The sequence below is a fragment of the Lynx canadensis genome, chromosome A3, assembly GCF_007474595.2.
Source record: "Lynx canadensis isolate LIC74 chromosome A3, mLynCan4.pri.v2, whole genome shotgun sequence".
Taxonomy (NCBI): Eukaryota; Metazoa; Chordata; class Mammalia; order Carnivora; family Felidae; genus Lynx; species Lynx canadensis.
Window position 1 is genome coordinate 58500178 of NC_044305.1, and position 27656 is coordinate 58527833.

Sequence of the window (27656 nt, forward strand, 5' to 3'; positions counted from 1 at the left end):
TCTCCCTTCAACTCTGAGTGCTAAAAGCTAGGGCTGTGCCCCTCACACCGGCTCATGGACTGACCCAAATAGTAACTCACTGAATGTTGCTAAAACAAGGAAGGAATTACTCAGCAAAGCCACGGTCCTTAAAAAACAAAACAAAACAAAACAGGGGCGCCTGGGTGGCGCAGTCGGTTAAGCGTCCGACTTCAGCCAGGTCACGATCTCGCGGTCCGTGAGTTCGAGCCCCGCGTCGGGCTCTGGGCTGATGGCTCAGAGCCTGGAGCCTGTTTCCGATTCTGTGTCTCCCTCTCTCTCTGCCCCTCCCCCATTCATGCTCTGTCTCTCTCTGTCCCAAAAATAAATAAACGTTGAAAAAAAAATCAAAACAAAACAAAACAACCAACAAATGTGGTATTTATAGTACTGGACTCACAGCTTCCTATGACATTTGGCCTAATTCAAACTTTTCCTGAAATAACATAACCAATTTGGAGTCATAAAAAGTAAGAGGAACATGGAGAAGTGGCAGAGGGATGAACAATGATTAAGAAAAGGATGATGGCCAGAGGGGACAGGGAGAGGACAAAGTTCATAGCTCGACATGCCCCACCTGCGCGTCAGGAGAAACATCCCCCGGTTTGGGATCTTGCTTTGGTACCTATACATTGGCACTTGATACATCTAAACGCCCAAGAGGATAGCAAGCATTCTGTCCCGGGGAGCGCCACCACCAGGCTCCCCTTTCCCTGAGCCCCAGACTCACCTGTGTCATGGGGGCAGGTGGGTTCTGCAAAATGGTCTGAGGCAGGAGCTGCTGTGTGAGGTCACAGGATGACGGGGCAGGCAGGGGAGCCTGGGGAAGAGAGGGGGCCTTTGTTAACAAACACCACTTCTGGGCTATTACAGAGGCACATGGATGCTCTCGCTCAGCTGGGTTCTCTGGCCTAGAGGAGGCCCTTCTGCACTAGAGTGAAGAGCTTACATGCAGAAGGTAGGCTGTGCTGCCGCCCTTGCAAGACACAGAGTCAGAGCCGACACATGGCTGATGGAGGGTGCAGGGTGCCCTTGAGCAAGATCCTGGAGTCACTCAGAGTCTGGGATGCCTTCCCACCATGGTGTGCCCTGCAAAGCTGCTATGACGTGCCGGAGCTTGGCAGCTCCTCTCGCTCCCCCTTCCTTGCCTCTGTTCTAGACTCCATTCTTGCTGGATTTGGTTGCTTCTTCTCCCAAATTGATAAATTCTTAGCAGTGTCATCGAGCAATACGAATGGGGTTGTGCTGATAACCAGCGCTGGCTTTGCGTGTGGCCCTTATCCTTCCTGCTCAACCTGAATGCAGCGGACAGATGTGCCATGCGTTTCTATATCCATTCATTCATCCAGGCAGTGAATACTGGTGCAATTTCACCAGGCTCTGCCTGGAATCTGTTCAAGAGACTCCTGGGCAGTCAGCTGAGTCACAGACCTTGTTTCCTGATCCCTCGGGGCAGGGCAGGAGGACAGTGGGGGCGATACGTAGCAATGTGTAGAAACAAGAAATGAAATCCTCAGCTTCGTGGGCTATTGAGAGTTTTTAAAAGAAAAGTAAAAGGGTTCTTCTGAAGTTACTCCCAAACTGTCCCTCAGGCCCTAGAGACCATAAAGAGAAGCCCAAATGGGAAGTGTCACGCAGGACAACATTGGGAGGAAGTGATCACAGGAGACCTTGTTTTGAGTGAGGAATCCCCAGCACAGGGCTGCCTGGAGCCTGGTTTGGTCTCCTCGGATCGCATCCCTCACACAGCGGAGAGGAACCAGAACTGCACCCCCATCAGTGGCAGAAAGCAGTTCTACTGGACTGCCAAGTATCGGAAGAATGGCATTCATGGTTTGGAAGTATTTTTGGAAGGTGGCTGGAGAAAAAGAAAGTGGTCTTTGTCTTGTGCGATTTGAAAATGAAACATGTCACTCCAGCTTTTCAAGGAGGGCCTGCATGATTTTCCTGGAGACCGCAAGCAGGAAGGTGACACGTTCACTCCCATCTCCAAAATGTCAGCGAGGGTTGGGTAGGGGGTATCTGGAAACTACCTGGATGTGGCCCCTGACATTCTTGGACACTTCTCCCATCCTGAGGTAAAGTCTATGTCGATCTCTGTGGGTGAGCTGGGGCTGCTCTGATCAAGAAGGATGTCAGAGGTGACACTGTGGGACTTCCAAGGCTAGGTCACAGAAAGCCATGTAGCTTCTGCCTGGCTCTCACAGAAAGCTCCATCTCCAGACGTTTCTTCTTGGAACCCAGTCACCATGCTGGGAGAAGCCTAAGGCAAGTTGGGCCCAGGCAAGCAGGGGCCCAGGCAAGTGGAGGGTGGATGGTCTCAGGGTAGCCCGGCCCACCCCACGTACCAGACATGAGCGCAGACACCCCTGGGGTGTGGATTCCCCAGGTCCAGTCGGTGAGGCTTCTGACACGAGGCAGCAGAGAGGAGTCAGCCCTGCTGTGCCCTTCCTGAATCCTGCTTTACATCGCTAAGTTTGGTGTGACCCCCTTACGAGGCAGGAGATAACTGGAGTATTATTGTGTGCATCAGTGATTTTGCATACAGCCAGCATGCTTTCTAAAAGGCCACTCACTCCCTGACCTTCTGGAGAGGTCTGGTGTGTATCAGGGACACTGCCTGATGTATGCAGAGATAGATTTTTGTTGGCACTGACTTCTTGAACATTTTCCCTGGAGTGAAACGGGACCTCAGATGGAAGGATCCTGTGTACCCTCAGAGACTCTGGGGATGTGACCCCCGGTTTGAGGTTTTTCAGCTTAATCTTTAAAATTCATTTGCATTTTGCATTCCTTGAATACACATCCATGTTAATTTTGGAATAAAAATGTTTCAGATTACTTGCCAATTCAATTACCTAGCTTCCCACCCCTGCCTGCCACGCCATACTCTTAATCTCCAAGTACAACTGCTTCTCTGGGAAGATGCAGTAATGCTGTCCTATGGTGTTGTCAGCCCTGCCACGCTGTGGCACTTCTGGTCGAGAAGGAGTTTAAGGTCACATACATACCGGCATTGTGGCTGCCTGGCTGAGCCCTGGCACGGGGAGCTCTTGGGGCAGGGTGGCTGGTCTCGGCAAAGCCGTGGTGCTGGCCTCTGCCATCAGCTTGCTTGGGGCAGCTGTAAGAAAGCAACCGATCACCTTCCTGATTCATGCATCCTTAACAGCTTTCTTATCAAAAGAGGGGAGCAACGACTGTAGTATGCCTGAAACAAGGGCTTGGGTGGAATGTCTGATAAAAAAAAAGTCCAGCATGAATGGAAACTGTTGCAAGAGCCACAGCTTCGGGTTCTGCTAGCACCCGACCCCCGCTGGGAGCAAACCATCCCCGAGCTTCATGTCCACCACCTGGTTCAACCACCTGCCTGATCCTACATCTTACCAGGGTCACCAAAACCTGGCCAGACTATCCGGCCTGCGTGTCACCTGCTTTATGTCTGTTCTGGAGTGTGGAGAGGTGGAGGGCAGAAAGCCGGAGGGAAAGGAAGCAAGAAACAGTGTGAACCGGAAGGCGGCTTCCACTTGGCAGGCGGAGACTGCCTTGATTCTGCTCAGGCCTGGGACCCTTTGTGGGACTCTATACTCCCACCACCCTGGCCCCACATGGGCGCCCACCCCCTCGCCATCCGTGGCAGCACACTCACAGGCAGGTTCTGACATGGCCGTGTGCGAGGATTTGTGGGAGCTTCTGGAGGACACTGATGGTGAATGACTGGTGTTAAGGCCCAAGGTGCCTGCGTCAAGTGCGTTAAAGTGCTGCTGAGGGTCCAGGCTGGAGCCCTTGTCCTGAAACACACACAGAGTCCACATTGCAGTATCGAGATGACAGGAATGTGACTTTAGTTCTCCTCTAACTATGTGGAAAATTTTGGAGGGTGTAGGGAGAAAGACTGAAACAATTTGGAGATCATTCCAGACACATTCAGGTACAATATTTGTACATGTATTTAATCCAGACATCTTTGAGAGGCTTGTGGCCTTATATAAGCAGTATCTATTACACTTGCTCACCTTGGATTTTGATTTTTTAGATATTCATAACTGATGTTGCATTTTCTTTTTTTTCTTAAAATTGTCACCTCACTGCCCAGATTCTTGGCTTTCCCAGAAGTGGGGGCAGGGGGAGAGGCAGGTTCTAGAAATGAAGTTGGTGGTGGTACCAGATTGTTAACATGCCATTGAAACAAATGCCTTTGGAGCCTTCAGAATGTGCCCCACACAGTCTCCCCACTGCCTCTCCTCTGCAGTCTCAGGGCCCCGGAGTGAAGAACAGGCAAAAGGCCAAAGGTCTCCTATCCTTTGGCTCCTGGATCCTAACCAATCATGCATCCCAGGACGCCCCTGCTTCAAGTGTGATGTGATGAGAAAGCAACTGTGACCTTCCAACCCTCAGGAGCCATCTTTCCATCCTGCATGGCTTCATGTCATAAGCATGAGAAAACAGGGGGTAGGATAATTTTTAAGCTAAAGAAGAAACATAATGCTTACTCTCCTGAGCCATGCTCCTACCCAGGCAGAGGAGGACAGTGACATTCCTGGCATCCACTAGGCTGTCTGCACAGGCCATTCTATGTCCTACGGTCTTCGGTCTTAAATCTCTGGGTGCAAGTCTATGTGGCTATTCTGCCTTTTGAGTCATGGCTCCAGTGAGGGTGGATTCTGTGTATGTGCCCAAGAAGGGCTGAAATGACTGATATTGGCCTACAGTCCTTTGTGCAAACTCAAATTACAGGATGTGCCTGGATTTGCTGTGCTAAAATGTCAGCTTTGGGACTCTGCTCCTTAGTCACAGAGTCTCCCCCAGATACACCCCTTAGAGTGAGGTCCCTGGCCCGGGGCTGTTGGCAAATCGTGTGCTCCTGGTCAGCAGAGAAATAAGTACAGGAAATGAGAGGAAGCACCAAAAGACTTTTATAGCCATTTGACATATCTGCACATCACATCCAAGCATGGGAATTAGCGTTTTACAAAAGCGAACAGTCAGGGACAGATTTGAAATTAAAAAAACAATAGTTCATCACCACTGATAGTTTGAAAAGCATTGTCCCGGAGCTTTTCCTTGAAAAGAGGCAGCCCGAGATTGTATTGGTGTGTTTATACATATGTGCATGTTTATGAGAAGTTCCACTGGGTTCTAGGAGTCCCAAAGGATCTGAAACTTCAATAATGAATTTCCGAGCAGATGATACATATTATGCCCATTTGTGAGCTGTGATATATGGAGTGTCTAACACCTGCCTATGAGCAGCTTAATTCTGTTCTTGGACATGATACATGATGCATTATATGACAGAACGGGATAATAAACATTTCCACAAACAATGGCAGGTGTGTTGTATCAGTGTGCTGGTGATGAATCACCATACAATATATCACCACGCAGCGTGCCAGCAGGGGAGGCTCGCTGAAGACACTGACTGCTCTCTGGTCTTTAAAGGTTATTCCTCCTTCCTCCCAACTCAGTTCTCGTGGACCAGAGATGCTTTCATTGTACCATTGCTGCCACAGCAGCTTCTGGCCGAAGTCTCTGGATTCTAGGTCACTGGGCAGCCTGGAACTTGAACCACATTTCACCAATTCTTAAGAGACACTTTCCCCCCTACATTTTGACATTTCTAAAATTGGGATGTGTCTTTCAACTGATGAAAAGAAATCCTTATTTCACAGATTGACTGGTGGCAGCATTTTCTCTTTCTTAGCGGGAGATAAATAATGGTGAATCTTACAATGGTTAGCTTCTTGGCTTTGATGAAATACAATGCTCCCTCCCTTCCTTGCCTTCTCTCTTTTTTCCCCAACATTTGTGGCTGTTTGAAGGTTGACGTTTGAGGAGCAGGGCTCTGGTCTGCTTGCACATTTCCCTAGTTGTTTGACACAGGGGGAAAGCCTGGTTGGGGGGGGGGACCTAAAAGCTGAGTGTGGAGCAGGGAAGGAGATAAGACTTTGTGAAGGGAAATACACAAGCAGAGCTCCCTGACATGAAGCTGGCTCCAACATGGCTGTTAACCAAGACCTTCAGATGCAGAAGTAGAAAGTGCACCTTGCCGACGACGACACGGACAGTATCCGTGAGGGGCACTTGTGGAGGACCCGGCGCTTAGGCTGAGGGAAGGACAGGGGCACTTAAACTATTCCACACCTCAATGGGATGATGGAATAAGCCCCCAGCTTTTTATCTGTGGGAGAGATACAAAGTGGACTTATCGTAGCCACTCCTGTAAGGATGGAAAGTCACCAAATCATGCTTTGAGTCCAGAGGGTATGTTTTACACAGCTCTGTGAGTTCTAATCCTCAGTGCCCTCCAGTACGTTAGCTAAATTTTGTGTGTTGTGTTGTTTCTGGGCCTCATCTGCAGGACGAGGGCAGTAACAGTGCCTGCTTCACGGGAACGTCATGATGGTAAACAAGAGAATACCTGAGAAACGTGTTGGATAGTACTGGGAACATAGCAAATAAAACTATTACTCTTTCTATTATAACATCTTATGGGAATGCTTACTTAGGCAAACTTGGCCTTTAGATATCTGGTGGGGATCAGCATACCTTGAGTGCTGAAGGGTGGATGGCCTCGGGTGGCGGGTCTTCCAAAGCCAGCTCCTGCCTCCTTTCTACCCGGACATCTGCGTAACTGATCAGGAAATCAAGAGACCACAGCAGGAGGTAGGACATTTCAGATGGCAACAGCAGAGAGGGCTTGTGTGGTACATCGAGGCACCCTACATGACACCCACCCCACAATCATCGCCACGAAAGAGGCTGGTCTTGTCACTTGTTTGAGGAAGGAGTTTCGTTCTGTGCCTAAATTCCACCAGAGTGACTAATGTGACATTCAAAATATTTTCCTTTCCAGGATGTTTTTACTCCCTTCTCTTTTACTTACCTTCTCCCCATGCCCTGAAACTTCCAAACATCATTGTCTTTAGAAACATATTTTCATCTACAGGATAAGACTTGGCCTTTGAATAATCAGAAGCCTTTCCTAAAACCTACTCAGTCTGGACTGTGCATACAGAGAAGGGACACATGACTTTTTAAATAATTCCAACCTTTGAAAGTTTTCTCTCAAACAAATCTAGATCTAGATGCAGAGCACTGATTAATTAGTCTGTGGACCCACTTTTAAAACAGTGTGGGTAAGAGGCACCTATGTGGCTTAGTTGGCTGAGTGTCAGACTTTGGCTCAGGTCATGATCTCATGGTTCCTGAGTTCAAACCTTGCATCGAGTTTGCTGCTATCACTACAGAGCCTGTTTTGAACCCTCTGTCCCCTTCTCTCTCTGCCCCTCCCCCCCCATTCATGTTCTCTCTCAAAATAAATAAATAAACTTTAAAATAAAATAAAATAAAATAAAATAAAATAAAAAATAAAATAGCGTGGGCTAATCAATTCAATATGGTGAAGGCCAAAGTGACCCAGCCATGGCTTCTGCTTCATGTGTGGAGGTGCAGGCTGGGCAAGGGGACTTGGGCAGTGACAGTGGCTCTTGGGCTTCTGGAATGTTGTTACCTTATTTACTCACTAGTTCACTCCCTACTCTCTGTGAGGGTTACTTTCCAAGATTTGGGAGGTGGAGGATGGAGAGGAAGAGCAGGGTCAAGGGCAGAGTCTGAAGACCAAGATGTTGCTGGTGGGGGCAAAAAGGCCCTCTGATGAAGGCCCAGGCTGGGTGGTGGTGGGTGGGACTGGCCTGTAACGGGAAATCACTGGCTGCTGAAGTGCCCAAGGGTGGGCTGGGAAGCCAAGATCAAGTTCCTAAGAGTGGCATGCAGTGTGATGGTCAGGGTCACTGGCAAGAAAGACCAACATTTCTCCTCTTTCCTCACTTGCTAAAAGAAGGGAGATTTACTTGTTAACTGTATATATGCACGTGTGTGCATGTACGTATGCATGGTATCTATCCATTTTATCTATCAATCGTTTATCTCTTATGTATATATATAAATGCAGTATGTATGTATCTATATGTATGCGTACATATATATCTCTCTCTCTCTATATCCATTATCTATCTACCTATCGCGTATATGTGCATACAGACATACAATACATATAACCTTTCTTTCTTTGCTCTGCTCAAATGCTCTTCTCCAGACCAGTTTAAAACTGATTTATGTCCTTACAATTTCTGTAGTCAGGGAAAAAAACCCCACAAATGACATTTCTCCTTCACCTTTGGGAATTATGACCCTACACAGCCTGCGTCTAGGAAATGCTGGATATGCTGCCTCCCTTGAAAGCTCTCCTCACCCACACTGGGCCGGGGGTTCCCTGAGGCCACCAGGAACCACCAGGAACCCCCTCCCACCGGCAGCCGGGCTCTATTCCCAACACTGCCTCAGTTGCCAGCAGGGTTTTGTTTTTTTTTTTTTTAAATGCATTAACAATAAAGGGGACTATGTCTGTGAGTTATTTAGAGGCAAAATTTTAATTTTCTTCCCAAAACGGTGACAAGGGAAGGCTGGGGGATGGATGGAGATGAGGGGAAAATATGCAAGTAGGTCAGTGAAGCAGTAAGTCAGTAAGTAACATCCTGGCAGCCTGAACGAGCGTGTGAGGCTTGCGGAGGGGCCTAACTGAACCTTCAGTGTCGAGGGAACGAGTGGGATGTGTACCTGGAGACTCTTCTGTGAACTGCAGAGCACAGCCTGGCCCCAACTGAGGAATTCAAGCCCGGGGCTTGCTGGCTCTCCAGAAGCTGGGACTCCTGAGGTGGCAGGAGCTCTGTGTGAGCTGTGAGGGGCTCGCCCGCCCTCCCAGCCCCAGCCCTCACCTGACGACCGAGTGCGTGCACACGATGAACTCGGGCTTGGAGTTCCACTGGTGGTAAGTGATGTAGTAATGCGTCTGCAGCCAAATCCACTGCTGGCCTTTGGTGAGGAACCGGTAGCAACAGGACTTCCCTTTACCAAACTGCATCACTGTTAGGAGAAAATGGGGTCTGCGGGTAGCAAACGTTAATACAAAAATGATCTCTTCCCCAGAAGTTACTGTTAAAAATACAAGCTTCCAGAAAGTGCCAAACACGGTTTATTTCCCCAGGTGCGCTGTATTTTAAGTGACTCTCAAGATAATGGTGAGCGATAATGAATTCTTAAATAATGGAAGAACAATCTGCAGGCTTCCCCAGATGCTCAAAGGCTTGAGAGAGCCTCGGATAAGGGCAGATCCCCAAACTGGAGTTTAATTAAAAAGAGGCACAGGTTTTCCTGCTGGAGGTGGAGCTGTCTTTGGAGCTGCAGGAGCTGAGTACAGAAGAGACGATCCAGACACGGGGGGATCTGGGCCCAAAACAGACCTGACAGCAACCTCTGGCTGGATTCTGTGTCTGTCAGTCAGCAGTTCATGCTTAGTCTACACGGTCCTAAATTAGAGAGTCAGGTACAGATGCCTTCCACCTCAGGCCCCAGTGCTGCAGGGCTGCGTGGAGTCCCCTGCAGTCAAGTCTGTTGGTGGGCTTCCCTGGGGGTGTCAAGAACAGAATGGATGCTGTTGGAATATTAGACTGTACAGGGCAGAAGGCTGGACTGTGGGTCTAGGGAAGAAGAACAATCTGGACTTTATTGCCTCAGTGGCTGGAATTTAGCACCTCTTTTGGCAAACAGTTAATAGATATCACAACCAGGAAACCAAAGCTATAAAGGGAGCCACTGCTTTGGAAAATGTGATCTCCAAAGACGTAGGAAGCCCAGCTGAGTAAGGGCATGGGCTGGACAGAGTGAGAACATCTTGCCTGAGCCCTGGGGCAACTCCTTCAGATGATGAAGGTAATCCTACAACCAGGGTGGCCTTGCTCCATTAGAAGAGTCAGAAGCAGCCAAGGCTTGAGGTAACCCTGCTTCTCAAACTTTCACGTGCCCATGAATCACTTGGGGATCTTGTAAAAATGGACGTTCTGATTCCGCAGGCCTGGTGGGGATGCCTGAGAGTCTACAAGGCTAGCCAACTCCGTGTGATGTCCTTGCTGCTGTTTGAGGACCACACTTTGAGGAGCAAAGGGTTAATGTTTTAAAGATTAGCCTTAGGGACACCTGGGTGGTTCAGTTGTTTTCGGCTCAGGTCACGTCTCAAGGTTCATGAGTTCAAGCCCTGCATCAGGCTCGCTGCTGCCAGCCTGTCAGCTCAGAGCCCATTTTGGATCTGCTGTTCCCCTCTCTCTGCCCCTCCCCCGGCTTGTGCTCTCCCAATAAATAAATAAATATTTAAAAAAAAGATCAGCCTTAGGTTCTGAGGATCCTGATGGAACTTAAGCCTATTCTTTTGACAAGAACAGCAGAGAAGGGAAAGTTACAATGGATACTACAGACATGACATCTATCAAAATACAGTGTTGGTGGTCAATTTAAGTGTCAGGATCCGTTATGATTAAAAATTTTCCTGTTTAAAGCTAGAACTTGGCACTGAAGATATGGCTTTAAATGGTTAATTCTTGACTCCTCTTGCTAAGTGAGAACCCAGATATGCTTGTAATTCTCCCTCTATCCCCTGCCCACCCCACAACATGGGGTACCTCCTCTACCTCCTAGCCTGTGGCTCTCTTCTGTGGCAGACAGCCTTCCCGGTCCCCTCCCCTGGCTGGGTGAGGAATCCTCCTCTGAGCACCCCCAGTATCCTGAACACGTTCCCTCCAATGCAGTGACAGCATCCTGTAAGTATCCATTAGACCTTGCTCCTGCAGAGCAGCAAGGAGATTCTGATCATCCTTATGTGCTTGGTCTCGCTCAGTTATCTGGCCTGTAGCTTGTGACCAATATATGTCTGCTTACAATGAGCAGTGATGTGAGTTCAATAGTTTGTCTTTGAAATGTATTGCATAGGGCACCTGGGTGGCTCAGTCTGTTAAGCGTCCGACTTAGGCTCAGGTCATAATCTCACGGTTCGTGGGTTCAAACCCCATGTCAGGCTCTTTGCTGTGAGCGTAGAGCCTGCTTCGGATCCTCTGTCCCCTCCCCCTCTCTGCCCCTCCCCTGCTTGCACTCTCTCTCGGTCTCTCTCAAAATAAATAAATAAACTTAAAATAACGTACTGCATAACTTGAAAAAAATGACCATCATCACTTACCTTGTTTTCTTAGGTAAGATTAAACAGCTTACCTATCTAAAGGATACTGGGAAGGTGCTGGGGGGTGGGAGGAGGAGGAACAAAGTCAATTCCAGGTAAAAACTCAAACCACAGGGACCTCTGCCACACTCGTATATCATTTTCGAGGAAACAAAGTGTTCCTCCTCAAAAAGAAACCAAGTAATAAGTGGACTTCCAGGGCCCAAGAGTCCTGCTGCCGGGGCTCTGTGGAGGGTGCTGGGGGCCGTCAGGCCCTGGGGCAGGGTGTGCGATACTCACAGTGCTGATGGCACCTGGCCAGGAGCTCCAGATCGTCAATGTGGTAGTAGTCATAGCCTGAGGTCCCCAAAACTTCAAAAGGCAGGTATCCTATGATCGGAGGGGCTCTGCCAAGCAACGGGGATAATTCATCAGAAAGCAGGTCCCCCTGCCAGACTCACCGTGGTGGCACCTCAACACAGAGGGTACAGTCTGCATGTTTCATGATCAACACAGAGACCTCATTTCTCAAGAACGATGGCAGGACAGTAATTTTGCAATGGTTAAAACCAGAGAGGCTGTGTTTCCCAAAGCGCTCAACCCTTTTGGCATTTATATATTCAGTTTGCTTAGCATAACCTGCATTAAATAATAATACATTTTATCATTACCGAATAATTAAAAACAGCTATCGATTGGGGCAGTCCAGTCCCAAAGCTTAACAAAAACTTAAAGGGTGGGGAGGGGAGAGTTCTCATCCTTCAACTGTGAAAAATGTTACAGAAGAAAGAAAGAAGGTGAAGTTAAAGGGACAAAAGGGTGTTGAGAAAATTAAGAGAGGAGGTTCTCTCCCATCTGCCCTTGCCTTCCGGGGAACTGGAGAGGGTCCCGAGTGGGATGGGGGTGAGGGTATCCCAAAGATGTCCCTGGGATGTGGCACCTGGTTCTCCTGAGATGCTCTGGCCCAAACACGGATCATACCCATGGATGGGGCACTTGGAGTTGAAGGGAGGCCGCCTGGCTCTTGGCCGGGGAAGATTTTCCCTGCTGCCAGAAAGCCCTTCTCCTTGAAGGGACAAGGCCCGACTTTTCTCTCCCAAGGAGAGCCTGGCTCATGCAAACAAACACTTGAAAAGGACCCAACCCAAATATGTTTTTCTTTTCACAAACCTGTGATCCAGAAATAAAAATTTCCATTCCAAGCTATGCCTTGAAGTGAATTCCTCTAAAGGTTCGTCAACTATGCACATTTCCTGTATTAGAAGGGAAAAAAATATTGCTTGGGGTGCCAGATGCTCACCCTAGGTTGGTTCAAGAACGCATGGTGGGTAACAGAAGTTAAAATCATTTAGAGCAAGTCTCCAAGTTGTGTTGGGCTGAAACTCATCATCTGTAGCTAATGTCAGTATTAGCTGATACTAAATTTATTTCACAAGCTGGGGAAAAATACCTAAGAGCCAAAATGCCACACCACTCCCTTCCCATTATCTGGAAGGGTGGTAAACATGTGGAAAATGGCTTTTCATCTGAATTTGAATGACTAATTTAACTCCGCATTCATGCCATGGATGTTAAAGCAATCACGGGTGAGAGAATACAGACAAGCCCTGGGTTTTGACACTTGGCCCTCACCTCGGCCTGCCCTGAGTGGTAGTAACGTTGGCATGAAAGGGAGGAGGATCTACAGAGTTGCCAATGAGCATCTCTGCAGGCTGAAGGGCAGCTGATGCTGCCTTCCAGCAAAAGAGCTCCTGGGAAACCAGAGTTAGGGCAAGGGGCATGCGGCGCAGTTCACAGGTGCAGAAAGCAGACATTTCAACTTTTCAAAGTCAGTGGCAACTTCATTGCCATCTTATTCTTTCCCATAAAGACGGTTAGTGAGCTGTAACTAAACGTGACTCAGTTGTACTAGTTTCACACAACATGAGCTCTCCCAGGTACTTGCCTTTAAGAACTGTGGTGTTGCCAGACGAACTGTGGCGATGAAGCAGACCTCCTTTCCCAGCGGCACCCGGCAGGGCCTTGAAAGGGTGCCGTCAAAGCCATTACAAGAGGGGCTAGGCACTGGGGCGGGAGGAGACAGGCAGATGGGTTAGCCCTGTGTGGCACAGCAGCCGACCCCGACCTGGCATCACTGTCAGTCAGGGCTTCACGTACATTCACTCTCTTCATTCGTACAACAGACACCTCCGTGAGGTAGGGGCTACTATTATCCGCCCTGCACAGGAAACAGGAGGCGCGGCCTGTGAGGTAACCTGCTCACAGCCCAATAGAGTTGGAATCTGAGTACCAGCAGACTACCCTGCCTCCTGCTCCCAGTAGTCCTACAGGCACACAGACTGTTGTGCTGGGAGAAACATTTGACAAAAGGAGAAGAGAGCTTCGCTTTGCGGTATGGGCCCGCATTCTCACTTCGGGGTGTGTTCCCTAGTCAGACATGGTTTCTGATACGATGGGCCCCCAGCATTTGCTGACCCCCCCTTTCTACCCCTGGTTCTGGCACAGCACACCTGGGATCCAAGGGCCTTCCGCCCTGAAACTCCACATCGGGAGCCAGGCTGATGCTGGGTTTGGCCAGTGCTACTGAGGAGATGGCCTCAGGATCCAGGGTGATCCCCAGAGGTACACAGTGTCCCCCACAAACTCACTAGTTCTGTAGCTCTGCACAGGTGACAAACCTATTCATGAGTATCTCATATTCTCACAAGTCTGGGAAGGTGTGACCTTCTTCATTCTACAGATGAGGCAGCTGAGGCCCAGAAAGGTTATATGTATTAACCAAGATGGCTCAGAATCGAAATAACAGAGCAGGGACTCTAACCAGGTCTTCCGTCGCCAAGCCTGAAGTTCTTACAGGGCAGACGGGTGATTGCTCAGGGCTCGTGCCCACTACAGGGCTGAGAACAGGCCCCCGCACACCCTCCGGGGAGGTGCCAGCTGGTGCCAGCTGCCATCTTCCCTGGGAGCTACAGAGATGACTTCACAGTGACTGGGGAGAACTGCTTTACCTTTTGGGCCAGGGAACAATTCTGCTATTTCAGGTGGAGTATGCTGGGTGGGAAAAAGAACCCTGTTAAGTATGAGAAAAGTCAATGGACTATGTATATGGAATTCTTGAACTCAGCTACACATCGGATTCCTTGGGACCTTTTACATGGCCTCCCAGATGCCCAGACGCCATTCTCAGATCAGCTGATCCAGGGACTCTGGCTGTGAAGCCCAGGCACTGGAGGTTTTAAAAGCTCCCCACACTTACTACCATGTAGTTAGGGTTTTGGATCATTATGCTAGATAATCTATACTACCTCTCTCTTTTTCAAATGTAGTTGATTATATCCTGAACTAGATCCTGAATTCTAACTACATTTCTGAACTTGTAGACTTAAACATAGTTGTGTTTTCCAATTTGAGAACATATAAAGCAACAGAAAATGAAATGCGTTCTAAAATGAAATCTGCAAGACTTTCTTTGGGTTTTAGCTTTCCAATAATTTTTGTTTTATATGTTCGTAGGTTTCTAAGTGATTCTATAATGTGGTCTTCTATCCACTAACATGAATAAATTCATTTTACCAAACATATTCTCTGAATTGATTCACATAAATATTAATATAAATGTTTCCAAACATGAATATAAAGGGGCAAAGTAGGAAACAGTGGTCCCTGAGGAGTTTACAGCTGTCATTAGTTGGCTTAGTCCATTGTAGATTAATGTGGAGGGTGAGCCAAGGGACTCACTGAGGGGAGAGAAGGCAATCCCATAAGGGAAGGGTCTGCAGATGTGAACATCTGCATAATAAAAAAAGACATGAAAAAATCTCCCAGATGTGAAATACCCCCTCTGCTTGAATCTAAGAGACATCGACTGCCAAATAAAGACCTAATAAAATTCTCCCTACTCTTTTAGAAAACCTAGGCCTTCAAAGCAAACTTCCAAAAGGACTTCCTGGAAATTTCTAGAGAAAGTCTCTCTCATTTGTCTCTAAACCATGCGCCTCGCTGGAATGATCCTTCTGGCTACCAAATTAATGTATTCTGTCAGTAAGTGCCTTCCTTGGTGATTTACCATGAGGAAGAAAGGGAGACAGAAGGAGTGTGGGGGAGTGAAACACCAGCCCCTAATAATTTCTTCAAGGGGCAGAGACCACAGAAATTATGTGAATGTTCCGCAGAGCTTACTGCTGGCCTGGCTGCCTCCCAATGCAGTTGTGTATCACTCCTTTTATAACTTCTAAGGTTTTAAAGATGAAAATGCACCCCACAGGGGAAATTTCATTATTGCTTATAGCCTGCACTTGATAAGCTAGATACTTTACAGAGGGGCCCAGAACCAAGCAAACTCCTCTTCTAAACGAGCTTTCTCCCCCAAAACCTTAAGCAGCTGAGGGCTTGATCAAAGGTGATGGTGAATCAAGGATGAAAGTTGTAACAGAGGCCAAGGGGATAACCTTGGGGGAAGTCAAGGGGAAGAAGATACTTTAAACATTTTGCCAACCGCGATTCAAATGACTTTTATTCACAGCATGAGCCTCCTCACAGATTCCAGAGTCAACACATGAGCAAACTGCTCCCTGGGACTTCAGAGTAATATTTAGCACTTAGAATAACTTCTCTGGCACTTCTTATCCCAAGGTAGTTAAAAAACATTAATTAAGGATTTAATTAGTTGTTTCAATTTAAGTAATAGAAAAAACATATCTAATTACAACTGGCTTCCTGAGCCTCTCGGAAGAATTAACCAGTTGATGCAGACGCAGCCCTATTTATCAGATCTCTGCCTGCTTTCCCACTTCTTTCTTCCACCACTACAACACGCACACACGCACAGCATTCATGCCACAGATAAAAGCAATGATTTCTTGCTACATTTTTTGCCCTGAGGGTCATCTTACTTGAAATTGATCTTACTCTTGCCCAAAGCTAAAGAGACAGGTTTCCCCGTGGTAGGAACTGGATCTAGTTCCCTGTTTCCCACACTGAGCAGGCGTCTTGTACACAGCAGGCGCTCAACATGTGTTTACTGAATGTGTCTCTGATGAGAGGACCTTCCATCTCACCCCTAAAACTACAGCTTAAGATCTAGCTGGGGAAGAGACCTTCTGATCCCAGCCTGCAACAAACACACAGGCCTCGAGACCCCACGGAGGCTCCCCTTCTGCAGCCCAGCCTGGTGCTGCTGGGGGCTGGGTTGCTGTGGGAGGGTGCCTACAGAGCATGGTCCGGGGTCCCACCGGCACTTGGGCTGGCTCACTGCCCTACTGGTGCATTTACACTGGTCAGAAGGACCTGGGCAAGGTCTGCTGCAAATCAGTGTATTGCAGTTGCCACTCGGTGAAAACAACACAAGTGCCCATATGGGTCTCAAGCTCGGAAACATGCAAGATGGTGCTCTGTGTTTAGCCTTCCTATTAAAACAGTCCATGGGGGTGATCAAGCCCTTCTTTGCTCCTGAACGTTTCATCACAATTTCAAATTTTAGAGACCCTGGAAGAATTCTGCCTTGGGCTTGCACTCTAGGGATTCTGAACACAAGAGAGCCCTGAGGTTCTCCAGAGAATAAGAGTGATTAAAGTCTGCCTCTCCTGGTGTCTGGGGTTGGCTTCCATCTCAAAGGTGACCTCTCAAGTCAGTCATGGAAAGAAGACAAGGATGTCTGAAAGGGCAGGGAAGTCTCCAGTGGCGTGAGACATGTTTGCAAAGGGGTGGGAAAGAATGAGGAAGAAGCAGAGGTGGGGATAGTGAACATTAGCTAATAGCAAAGGAGTAGAAAGAAATGGAAAAAGATGTACGTATGGTTCCTCAGTACTGGTTCAGTCATCAGGCCTAAACAATTAAGTATTCTGATCAGAGATGGCCTGCTTATGATAAATTAGTTGCAACAGCTGTAGGAAAGCACACTAATAGTCCGCAAGGAGAGTGACAAATAGCTTTCTCAGCACTTCTTGGAACAAACAAAAATCAAAGCCGAAAGGTGTTCAGGAAGACATGAAACAATCAGTGAGGAGGCTTGCTGAGAGAAGAAAAACGTTCTCAAATCTCATTTATGATAACTGTCCAAAACGTCTGGGTTACAGTGTCAGAATGTTAAGGAAAAAGTGATTTCCTGAACATTCACGAGAAATCCTCTCCCTGTAATTAAGCACTATTTTCAGAGGCTTCCTTTTTCTCTTAGCAGTACGGTATGCTTTACCCGATGTGTTCTGAATAGCCAGGTTACTTGGTTCTTAGGACAGCAGCAGCAAAATAATCCTGCCCCGGTTTCTGGCCCAGAGCACCACCTAACTAGCTGGGGTAAGGCGTGGTTCTTTGCTTTCTTTCTGCCAGTTCTGTTTGGCATAAGAATGAACGAGGCTGGAGACAGGCTGAGAGCCACACAAGAAGGCTAAGGGTTTGCAATTTGCGGGATTGAAAAAATTACTCAGATGGGAAAATATACGTCTCACTTAAATATTTCTTCTTTTCCTTGGTGTTTGTTAATAAAAATGAGTATTTGGGGGGGCAGGAGGTTGTAATGGCATTGACAAGATATCCACCAGACAGTTGTTGTGGACAGGGCCAGCTGATTTTCCCCCTAAGGAAAGTGGACTTCGTACAGGATGTTGCCCCCTGTCCTCCATCTGGATGTCTTGTGCACATTTTTTGTCACAATTCCTGGACAACCTCTATGGAAGTGCCCTGCTCCCAGGCTGGAACAAGCAGGAAGATGTGTTTGTGTGACCATTCCTCACTGCTCCATTTTAATATGGGCTCTAGATGCTCGAGCAAGACAATGACCTTGGGTAACACCTTGTTCTTTATTGCATTCTTATTTCCTCCACAATCTAATCTGGCAGCAATGGCCTCTGCTGGAGAAAGATGTGGTACTTCCATGTTGGGGGGGGGGGGGACACTCTGCTTCTTGCTCTTGGGGGCCTGTGACAGATAGATGAGACATTCCTTCCCCGAGGCTGTCCTTCCTGTGCTAAACTCACATCTCCATTCTCAGTGAGATCTGGTGGGAGTGGATTTGTTCCCCTAACTGAGAAATCTCAATTCAGTTCAGGAAAACAAAAAACAAAACCCCTAAAGCCATAAAATGAGGCAACCTACAGAAATCCCACGGAACATACGGAATCAAGTGTTGTAAGCTAAAAAGCCTCCATTTCTGCCAGTATTTCAAATCTGGTTGTGTGGTTAGAGGCGAATAGGTAAAATGAGGGCAGGGAAACTTTTATACTCTGGTGTGTGGTTTCTGGAAAGCCCAGAGTGGAATGTTTGCTGAGGGTGACCTATTTGGAACCACACCAACAACTTTTGAAATACTGCTTTCTGGATTTCAGTCAGATGCACATTTAAATCCAAGTCTGGGGGAGGAGCAAGGGCTTAAATAGAGGATTGCTTTCTTCCTGGCATGAACTTATCTTTCAGGAACTGGAACCTGTTTACTAGGACCCCTGAAAGCAAAGACTGCTCATTACGTCTTTTAAAATCACGTGGCTGATTCCTCTCCAGTAAGAGTGGTGGGCGGGGCTGTGGGACTTGGGTGGGGGGTTGGGAGAGGCCCCAGGGGCTCCTCTATTTAACTGGACAAGGAAAAAAGACAGAAGGGTATATTTGTTGGAGGTATTTTTAAACATCTGTTATGGGACAAACATAGCCCCGAATAAAGTAATTTCATTTCACCCCTCTTCTGGAAGTGATGTGCAGAGCAGAGGTAGACCAGGGACTGTTGCCATCAGTGGTGATTTCTGGTGCTCCTGGCCACATGGCCAAGATCAGACAGTAGGCTTTTTATGGGAAGAGGAGGAGACATGTGGTTCCGTATTCCAGCTCAGATTCCCTCAGGAAGCTTTTCACAGACTTGGTTAGAAACTGTCCTGAAGTGAAACAGTTCTAGGAAAGCTACTTTCTTGTTCCATTTCCTGACACATACTTCTTCACGTTTATTAAAAATCTAGGTTAAAGATGTGAAGTCCCATCTTCACCTCCTCCCCACCCCAACCCCAGAACATCTGTACCAAATGATGAAGTCCGAAGGAGTGACCGAGATGTGCAAATACTGAAGCAGAGGAAAATTCCATTTGGTGGAAGTATTTAGGCGATGGTTGCTGTGTCTGTGCAGCCATGGTGCATGGAGGGGGGTACAGAGGTAAAGGGGTAAGATGGCACAATCAGCTGCCGAATCCAGAAATGTCCCACTGGAGGGTTTAATCTCATTAACAAGGGCAAAGGGGCTTTTGTGCCTCCCCACACCCCAAATTCCTAACTTGACCTACTTATACTGGTGACAGAGCCAGATGAAGTTATCTGAGTTAGCAGGCAAGCAGATGAGGGTCTTCACCTATGGGATTTAAAGGTCACCAAAAGCCCTCTCTGGATCAATGTCACCTGTCTTCCATGCCCTGAAGCCTACATGTTCCCCTTTGGGCCCTTTGGCTTAAGGCCCAAGGGTACCTACAGATGTGAGTTTTGAGTCACAGCCCGCACCTCTATCAGGCTCAAGGCAAATTGGTTGATCAGATGAACAAGAGGCAGGGAAGAGAGTGTGTCAGAAACACTACTGGCAGGGGTACCTGGGTGAGGGGCCTGGATAAGGACATCAGGGAGCACCCAGGGAGTCCAGGTGGGGAAGGAACTTGATGGGGGTGGGGGACAAAGAATGGGGAGAGAATGGAGGCCAAAGATGACCATACACTGACCATGTACTGGTCAGTGACCTTCCAGTGCACACAATTCACAAATCACCATAAGTTATACATGTGCCAGTCTACCCAGCACATACCACAGTGGATTTAATCTTTGCATCGGATTAAAGGCCAAAGAAGTAGTGGGAACCCTCCTGGAAGCCACCCCTCCATCTCTGGGGTGGGCTTTGGGGTCAGTGAAGGAGAGCTCTATTATTAGCTCTCAGTTTTGGAAAAGCCTCATTTCCCTGTGAGTCAAAAGTCAGGTCTGAGCTGGACCTCTGTCCCCTACCACCTGTACGTCCAGGGCTAAGATCTCTGAGCCTCAGTCTAGGCCAACGTACTTTTGTTGAGCCTTACTTATATACCAGGCATGGACTGCATAGGCCCAGGAAGGGGTGCAAAGAGCTCACAGATCAGTAAATGTCACCATCCTTTCCACTCCATTATTGATAAAAATGAGAGCCTTGTATTTTCCTGACAGGTATCAAAAGAGAATGTGCCAGGCAATGCTCCATAAACTCAGCAGCCCTACAGAAATGATAGGACTTTTCCTGATAACGGACCAGGGTAGGGTTTCCTACATAGTTCTTTGAAGTGCGCACAGGGATTTTATTAAAATAAAAGCAATGTTCATAGTCATTTTTCTTCTACACATATTGCTTTGAAAGGTGTGCCATGCCTGGGGACTCAGGGAAGTTGCATGGGGTGGCTTGTGTACAAACCACATTTTGTACTCTCTGTATTTGGTGCTTTGACATTTGGGGCCTTGCTGACCTTGGAGAAACTGCTGCTTTCAGGGTTGGTCAATTCCTAGAAATAGGGTACGACTCACCTTCCAGTGCACCTTTCATAGGCAAACCAATCAATCTAGAGCTCACAGCCCAACCATATCCTTTATGGGGCTCTGACACTCTGGGCTACTATCCACTTGCCCTAATCACTCAGGTCCCTGAGAACTAGAGACAAACCGCTCTACCCAAGAGCCTACTAAAATTATTCAAACCCACCAAACTGAAGTCTGTTTATGCTGCCTCACTCAATCTTTTCTACAGAAACCACACTAGGAGGCTCCTGCCCACATCTCCTACTCGCCCTGCCTCTTGACCTACCCTGGTGCTTCCCCGTGTGGCCTCCACAGTGTCTTGTGCCCATTTTTAGAGATCTGTGAGCATAAACCCATTTGTTTTCAAACAAATCTTGGGTATCCTTAAAACAGCGTGGTTCACGGGTGCGGGGCATCTGATGTGCATAGGGACGGACATCATGTCCCAACAGCATGCCCAGTGGCAGGGACAGGCCTGTGTGCTGCATCTACATGTTTAATTTCAACATAGATTTGCTTTGCAACATAGCAAAGCACTGGGGTTAAGGGTAGGAGTTCAGGGTTAGAATGTGCACTTCTGATTCTTATGTGCATCAGTTTCCTTCTCTGTTAAGATGCGACGATGCCAATGGTACCACTTATAAGGCTGGCGAGAGGATTCAATGAGATTATCAATGCAAAGACTGGGCCCAGGACCTGGGAGTTAGGAAGCACTCCTAAGGTGAGCTATTTTGATTAACCCATTGTCCAATGTTTATTAAGAAGTAAACCTACAAAATCAAATTTGAAGTATTTCTTACAGTATGTTAAACTCTGTTTTATAGGTAAAAAATAATTGAATGTTGGTGATTTCATAGGGTTCCATCTTAGAAATTCATTTCCCTCTGACATTTGTTGTGGTCTATTTTCATCCAAGTGAGAATGATATTTCAGGTTTTCCACAATTACATTTGGAGACTCTTGTCTCAGGAAAGCCCCCCTAACTCTGGTTTGTTCAACAGGCTCTGGAAAGACACTCTGGCACTCTTGGCTTTAAATTTTCCACTTTTCGATGCTGTGTGTTTATAGCAGTAACAGTTTCCAAAAAAAAAAAAAGAAAAAAAAATCACACATAATTTCCACATATTCTTTCAGGCAAACAAACATTGTCTCAACGTGAAGTGAAAATAAAGCTTTGCTGGTTAGGAAAAAAAACCCCAGGTATTCACAATGAAGTCTGCCTCTTTCCTTGAAACCCTTTAAAATGTGATAAGCGACAGGAAGCTTCAAAGTGATATTCAGCAGCATAGTAAGTGAGAGTTGTGGAAATGTAAATGAACAAAGGATGGGACTGCTGCTCGGCAGCCAATCACAGGACGGTTCCTTAATTAAGCGGTGCGCCGTTGTCATGGAGACATGTGGGAGCAGCATCCCAGAATTTCCACAGTCTTGGCACTCCGGGGGGCCAGGGTGCCTTCCCCTTCCTCGCACGCAGACACATGGGATGTTCTGCTATTCCAGCAGCTGGCATGATGGCCACAGCACACATTTTAAGCAAATTGCAAACCACTGCTTATATTAATTCAAGAATAAAGCTGTAGGAAGGAGCACCATTAACGTGAGGAGTACCATTACGATTCCTATGGAATGGCATTTAGTATCATAATAGGGCAGTGTTTCTCAAAGTCCATGACCCCTTTCATTAGAGCCCCAAGGTTCTTTCCAATTGTACAATCCCAGCCCCATCCTCAGATCTCCTGAACTAGAATCTTCATTTTAACAAGGTGCCTCACCCAGTGAACTCTGCACCAGGGCTGGCATCATGCTGGGTGTTCTACCAGGTGTCTCGTAGGTCAATTTCTTGAACTAGGCAGCCCAACCAGCTACCATTTACTTGTGTGGTTCATAAAACATTCATCTCTTGAGGTTTAGGAAAGCCTTTCAGATGAGTCGGGTTAGGCATGGTCAGGCTTTGGCTTTATCCTGTTTGACCCAGATTTAGGGCCCCACTTGTGAAAGCTGACCTGTCCTCACTTCCAACCACTTAGGAACCCTGTTTGGGTAGGTTCCCAAAGGGCCCCAAGTTAGCCAAGGAGCCCATCATCCAGGCACGAGCCCTGAACGTTAGGCTTGAAAATCACTTTGGCAGGACCAAAGTGTTTAGCATCTAGTTCAGGCTTTTAGACAAAGTATGTATATTTATGCAAACAACATACAACAGAGGATTGTTTGAGGGGGAAGGAAAGATCCTGGTTAGCTTCAGCATTAGGACTCGGGGCCATTATGTTGGCAGATTCTAACGGAAACTCTGGGTCTAATTTGGTGGGTAAATGGACTCCATCATGGGTCCAGAGGCTGCCCAAGCAGGGGTGCCATCAACTCCCTGGTGTCTCCACCTTCCCACCCATCATTTCTGTGCCTCATCTTCCTGTCTCTTTTCCTTTGGTATTTTTCTCCTTTCCTTCCCTCTCTCTCCCCCCATCCCTGTCAACTCTTCCTTCTGTTTTTCCCATCTTTGTGGTTTTATGAAATGTCAGATCATTCAAAGTGGTTTGTTTTGTGTTGAGGTTTGAGGAGTGAAGCAAACAAAAGGCAGGCCTTTCTGTGCTGGGCTCCACAGTGGGGCTGTGGGCTGGGGACTGTACTTCGGAATTTCCACCACCAGGCCTGCCTTCCCATTTTCCCAGGGTCAAAAGGGAAACTGAGGGTGTCAGTCTAGTTTAGAGGTACAACCAGAGCTTGGACCATTAGTTATCTGGATAATTTCAGAGAGTAAGATTTTACACTTGGCTAATCTGCTTCATAATCCATCCAAATGTGGATTTTTCTGGCTCCTCAGAAAATGGCCACTTTCCGTGCATTAGGGTCAGAGTGAGCAGAAGACCTATGTGCCAGACCCATGAGAACATGCTCACAGCAGTTCTGGAAAAAGGAGACTAAAGATGCAGAAACCAAGGTTATGGATCTTCATGTCACAGTGAAGCCCTGTTTGGCTGTGTGTAGGCTGAGCCTATTCTTTATTAACTAGAAGCTGTTTCCCACAGTACAGAACTATTCCATCAGCCTGAAAATAAATACATGAATAAAGTGCATTTCAGTGGGACTTTGTGCACCGGCATAAACAAGTGTGGGAGTACGTTCTTCTCAAACGGGAGACAGCATTTACGAGCACAAAACGCATCTTGGGAACATGAAAATCCAAATGCAAATATGAAAAGCACGTATTCTCACTCCTCCTCCCTCAGGGATTCTTATGCCCCCGTGTGCACGTTTGCATGATAAAAGACACTGTCGCAATTATATGACAATTAAAGCTTACCATTGTTGTAAGAGCGAAAATTTCCTACAAATTTTATGTATTCATAAGTTGGAAATTCCTTTGGGTTCAAGCTGCCTCTGAGAAGATGGCAATAAAACTCTAAATCGTTGTCAGCTGGGCCGTTAAAGGAAAAAAAGAAAAAGGAACATGAATATGACATAGATTCTAGACTAAACAAGTTTATCTTTGTGTAACTCATGGGCTTTAGTCTACACACGGCCAGGACATTTCTCTCATTATGACTGACTTTTGGACATGGTTTTATAACCTTTGCAGAATAGGGGGTTTTCCCCCATAGTCTATATGGATATTTTTGCATTCTGTACTTGGGCCCAATTAGTCTTAATTTGCTCCCAGATGTCTGTGGTTGCTTATGTCGGCATTGATTAGTTCTGGTTGTTTTCATATGGTGTATTAAAATAAAGCTGCTCATATAGAGCTGCTCTCTTTAATTTAATCTTTTCACAATGCTTTGAAGTAAAATCAGATATACAACAGGACAAATTATTCATGGAAAATGGACTAAGGCTTGAACAAGCACGAGGCACTTGCGTTACCTCCATCAACGTACATGGTTCAGCAGGCACCGAGGCCGCCCTTTCCATCCAGGTTGCCAATTTTGAGAAAAACTTTAAAATTCCATAAAAACTGGAAACGTATAGAAATAACCAGATGACAGCCTCAGGAGAGGAGAATTTGGCGTTTTGACCTAATTATTCAGTTTTCAGTTGGATACTTGGTTATTATATACATCTAGCTTTACAGTGCCCTCTAAAATAAGCAAGTCGACTGTTCCCTGATTTTTTGCAGTGTTGATTACCAAAAGACTCTCATGTTAAAAAAAAAAAAGAACTTGTATTACAGGCAAAATGAATTCTTATTTTTAAGCACCATGCTTTCAAATTTTCCACAGAGAAGTTAAATGTCATATGATTCTACTACATACTACTACTACATAAAACTCTAGTTTTAGCTTTAAATTTCAAATAAAATATACCTCTAAGGACTTTGGAAATACTCTGAGTCACAAGGAAAGCTGTTCTTAAAATTAGTTCTCCCTCTCTTAATTCATGCTAACCTCCTTTCCAAAGTAAAATTCTTATCTTTGTATCTTGTAAAACCAGTAAAGGTAAACTTACATTTTAAGTATTCTGGGGAGGGGGAATCTGTCACAAGCATATGGGAAGAGAGCATTTTATAAACTTCTGAATGTTCTTGTTCTGGAAGAAAATTTAACAAATTCTGATCCATGACATCTGACTGAAAAAGAAAATAAAGAACAAAGGTACACACTCAACGAAGATGAAAAACAAAAGCAAAACCAAAATCTGGACATTCAGGACCATTTAGAACTGATCTCTGAAATGAAAAGTCCAAGATCTGATTTTCCACAAAGACTCTCAGTTCCATCACTCTGTAATCTTGGATTATAATCTAGAACGTGTCACTTGTTCCAATGCAAATGTGCTATGGTATTGCCCATGGGCCACGAGAAAAGTAAGAGTTAAATTAGACAAATATGCAGACAGTCCTACTCTTCCTGGAGGAGCCCCACCTACCAGCACTCCTGTGTTCTGGCTGGGGCCCCCGTGTGAGCCCTGTCACTCATGTGAAAGGTTGTAAAGAATGTGTGGGGTTCCTTTTCTGACCCCCATTTCCAAATGCCTGTTTACTTCTTAAGATCCCTCCAATCGAAGGAACTGCACTTTTTTTCTGAGTGCTTGGGCACTGCACATACAAAATGAATAAGATGTAGAATCTAGATATAGCATTGTCCAATACAACTGTCTGTGAAGATGGAAATGGTCTATAATGTGCGCTGTCCCTTACAAGAGCCACCAGCTACGTGGCTATGAACACTGAAATGTGGCTGGTAGGACTGAAGACTGAATTTTTAATTGTATTTAATTTTAATGATTTTAATTGGAATTTAAATAGCCACATGTGGCTAGTGGTTCCCATAGTGGCTAGCGCAGGTGGAAGCTCACAGAGGAGAAAGAGAGAGAAGACAGGCACGTCTCTTGCTGCCTTAGTCTCCCTCGATAAACTCATGCTTTCATACATTTTTGAAACACGACCTGCAAACACTCTTAAATTTGTATATCCAGGCAACTCTCTGTTGTGTGCCCCCTGAGAACCTGAGATTCACATGCATCCCTAATGTCCTCATTCTTTTGCGCCCATATCTCCTCTTCCCTCGAGCTCAATGTCCTGATGCCCGGTATTGCCAATCGGTCACTTGCCCATCCCAGACACCCTGGTGGCATTCTCAGCGTCTCCCCTTCTCACCCTCATCTTCACATCCAAATGATGTTCAAGTGCTGTGAGACGTTCCTCCCTCAAATTCTCTCAGATCTCCTCACTTCTCTTTATTTCCATGGCCTCAACCCCCAGTCTAGATCACCATCATCTCTTATCTGGGGAATGAACTGACCAAACTGGTCTTCCCACATCAACTTTTGTTCCTGTCCAACTTATTCTCCATCAGCAGCCAGAAGGAGCCTTGTATCATCAGATCAGGTCACCCCCTTGCTTAAATCTATCTAGAGGCAGGGCACCTGGCTGGCTCAAGCCGTACAGCATGTGACTCTTGATCTCAGGGCTGTGAGTTTGAGCCCCATGTTGGGTGCAGAGCTTACTTAAAGACAAAACAAAACAATACAAAACAAATCAAATACTGTCAGTCAGCTTCCAAATGCTCCCATGACAAAGTCTGAACCTCCCCATTCACTTCTGAGGCTGCGTATTACCTACCCTCTAAACTTCCTTCTTTCCAGTCTACCAGGTTTGCTCTTCCCCACACTGCACCCTGAGGCTGGGACATCGTGCACTGCTCCTTTTGTCTGGCTAACTTTTGTGCATCCTTTAGGTCCCTGCTTTGAGGGTACTGCTTCTGAGAATGCATGCATAAATGCCACCCTGACTGCTGTGGCTCTGGCCTCTGAAGCCCCTTACTATGCGTCATATTGAAACTGCTGGTGAAGGGCAAGTCTGCCTAGACCACACTGGCCTGTGTCACGACAAGGTGGGGAGAACCCTAGAGGTTGGGACTGAAAGCTGGCTCCACCCCCTCAGGGCTGTGCTTTGCTCAACCAAAAGAGAAGGAAGCCAGGAGCTACTGGTCAACGGGCACAGAGCAATCACTCAATGGATGCTCAGTGTGATTGTTTAATAACCCTTTAAGAAAGTTCTTGAAGTTTTCTTGTTTGTTCACATGCTGATGTGTATCCTCTGCCTGCCCCATCCAACAGGAGCCCCAGGAGAGTAGGGGTCCTGTCTGCCTTCATCTTGATATGCCTTCACCTGACATCTAATGGTGCTTGGCCTTAGGAAAAAAAATGCATTAACTAGCTGAAAGAAGTAAAAGGAGTAAAAACAAGACACCCCTAGAACACTGAGCATGGTGTGCTGAATCCAATCACAAGGACCGAGAGGCTTTCAGGAAACAATTCCCACAGGCAGGGATCCTTGAGTGGGATCTGGGGGACAAGATGGCGTCTTCAGGGCAGCCAGGGTGCTCTAGGCAGGGGGCACAGCATGCACAGAAACATCACAGGGGAGGGAGGAGAGCAATGGAGGCAGGGATTGCAAAGGGAAGTGAGGCCAGAGCAAAGAAGGTTGCAGAGGAGAGAGTGCCCTGTCCTGTGTGCCTGGGATGGGGAGATGGAACCCACTGAGGGCCTAGAGGAAGGCACTGTACCAGTGCTTTAAAGAAATCCCTTAAAGTTTCTAGTCTGAGGAGGGAGGGAGCACAGGAAACCAGGCTAGAGATGGTCAGAGTCTGAGTAGGCACAGGGAATGGGGAGATGT

The 27656-nt window shown here is 46.8% G+C and overlaps 1 protein-coding gene across 2 annotated transcripts in view; it reads right to left on the reverse strand.

Annotated features, from left to right (window-relative positions):
* NPAS2 (neuronal PAS domain protein 2) overlaps positions 1 to 27656 on the reverse strand; it is an 84385-nt gene that overhangs the window by 17600 nt on the left and 39129 nt on the right. For both annotated transcript variants that reach the window (XM_032592616.1, XM_032592617.1), the window contains exons 5-14: positions 24986 to 25106; positions 23847 to 23960; positions 13005 to 13123; positions 12230 to 12312; positions 11360 to 11466; positions 8793 to 8940; positions 6565 to 6649; positions 3665 to 3806; positions 3030 to 3139; positions 749 to 838 (exon numbers count right to left, since the gene is read on the reverse strand). In XM_032592616.1, coding sequence (XP_032448507.1) covers positions 749 to 838; positions 3030 to 3139; positions 3665 to 3806; positions 6565 to 6649; positions 8793 to 8940; positions 11360 to 11466; positions 12230 to 12312; positions 13005 to 13123; positions 23847 to 23960; positions 24986 to 25106 — 1119 coding nt within the window. The remainder of the gene's footprint in view (positions 1 to 748; positions 839 to 3029; positions 3140 to 3664; positions 3807 to 6564; positions 6650 to 8792; positions 8941 to 11359; positions 11467 to 12229; positions 12313 to 13004; positions 13124 to 23846; positions 23961 to 24985; positions 25107 to 27656) is intronic.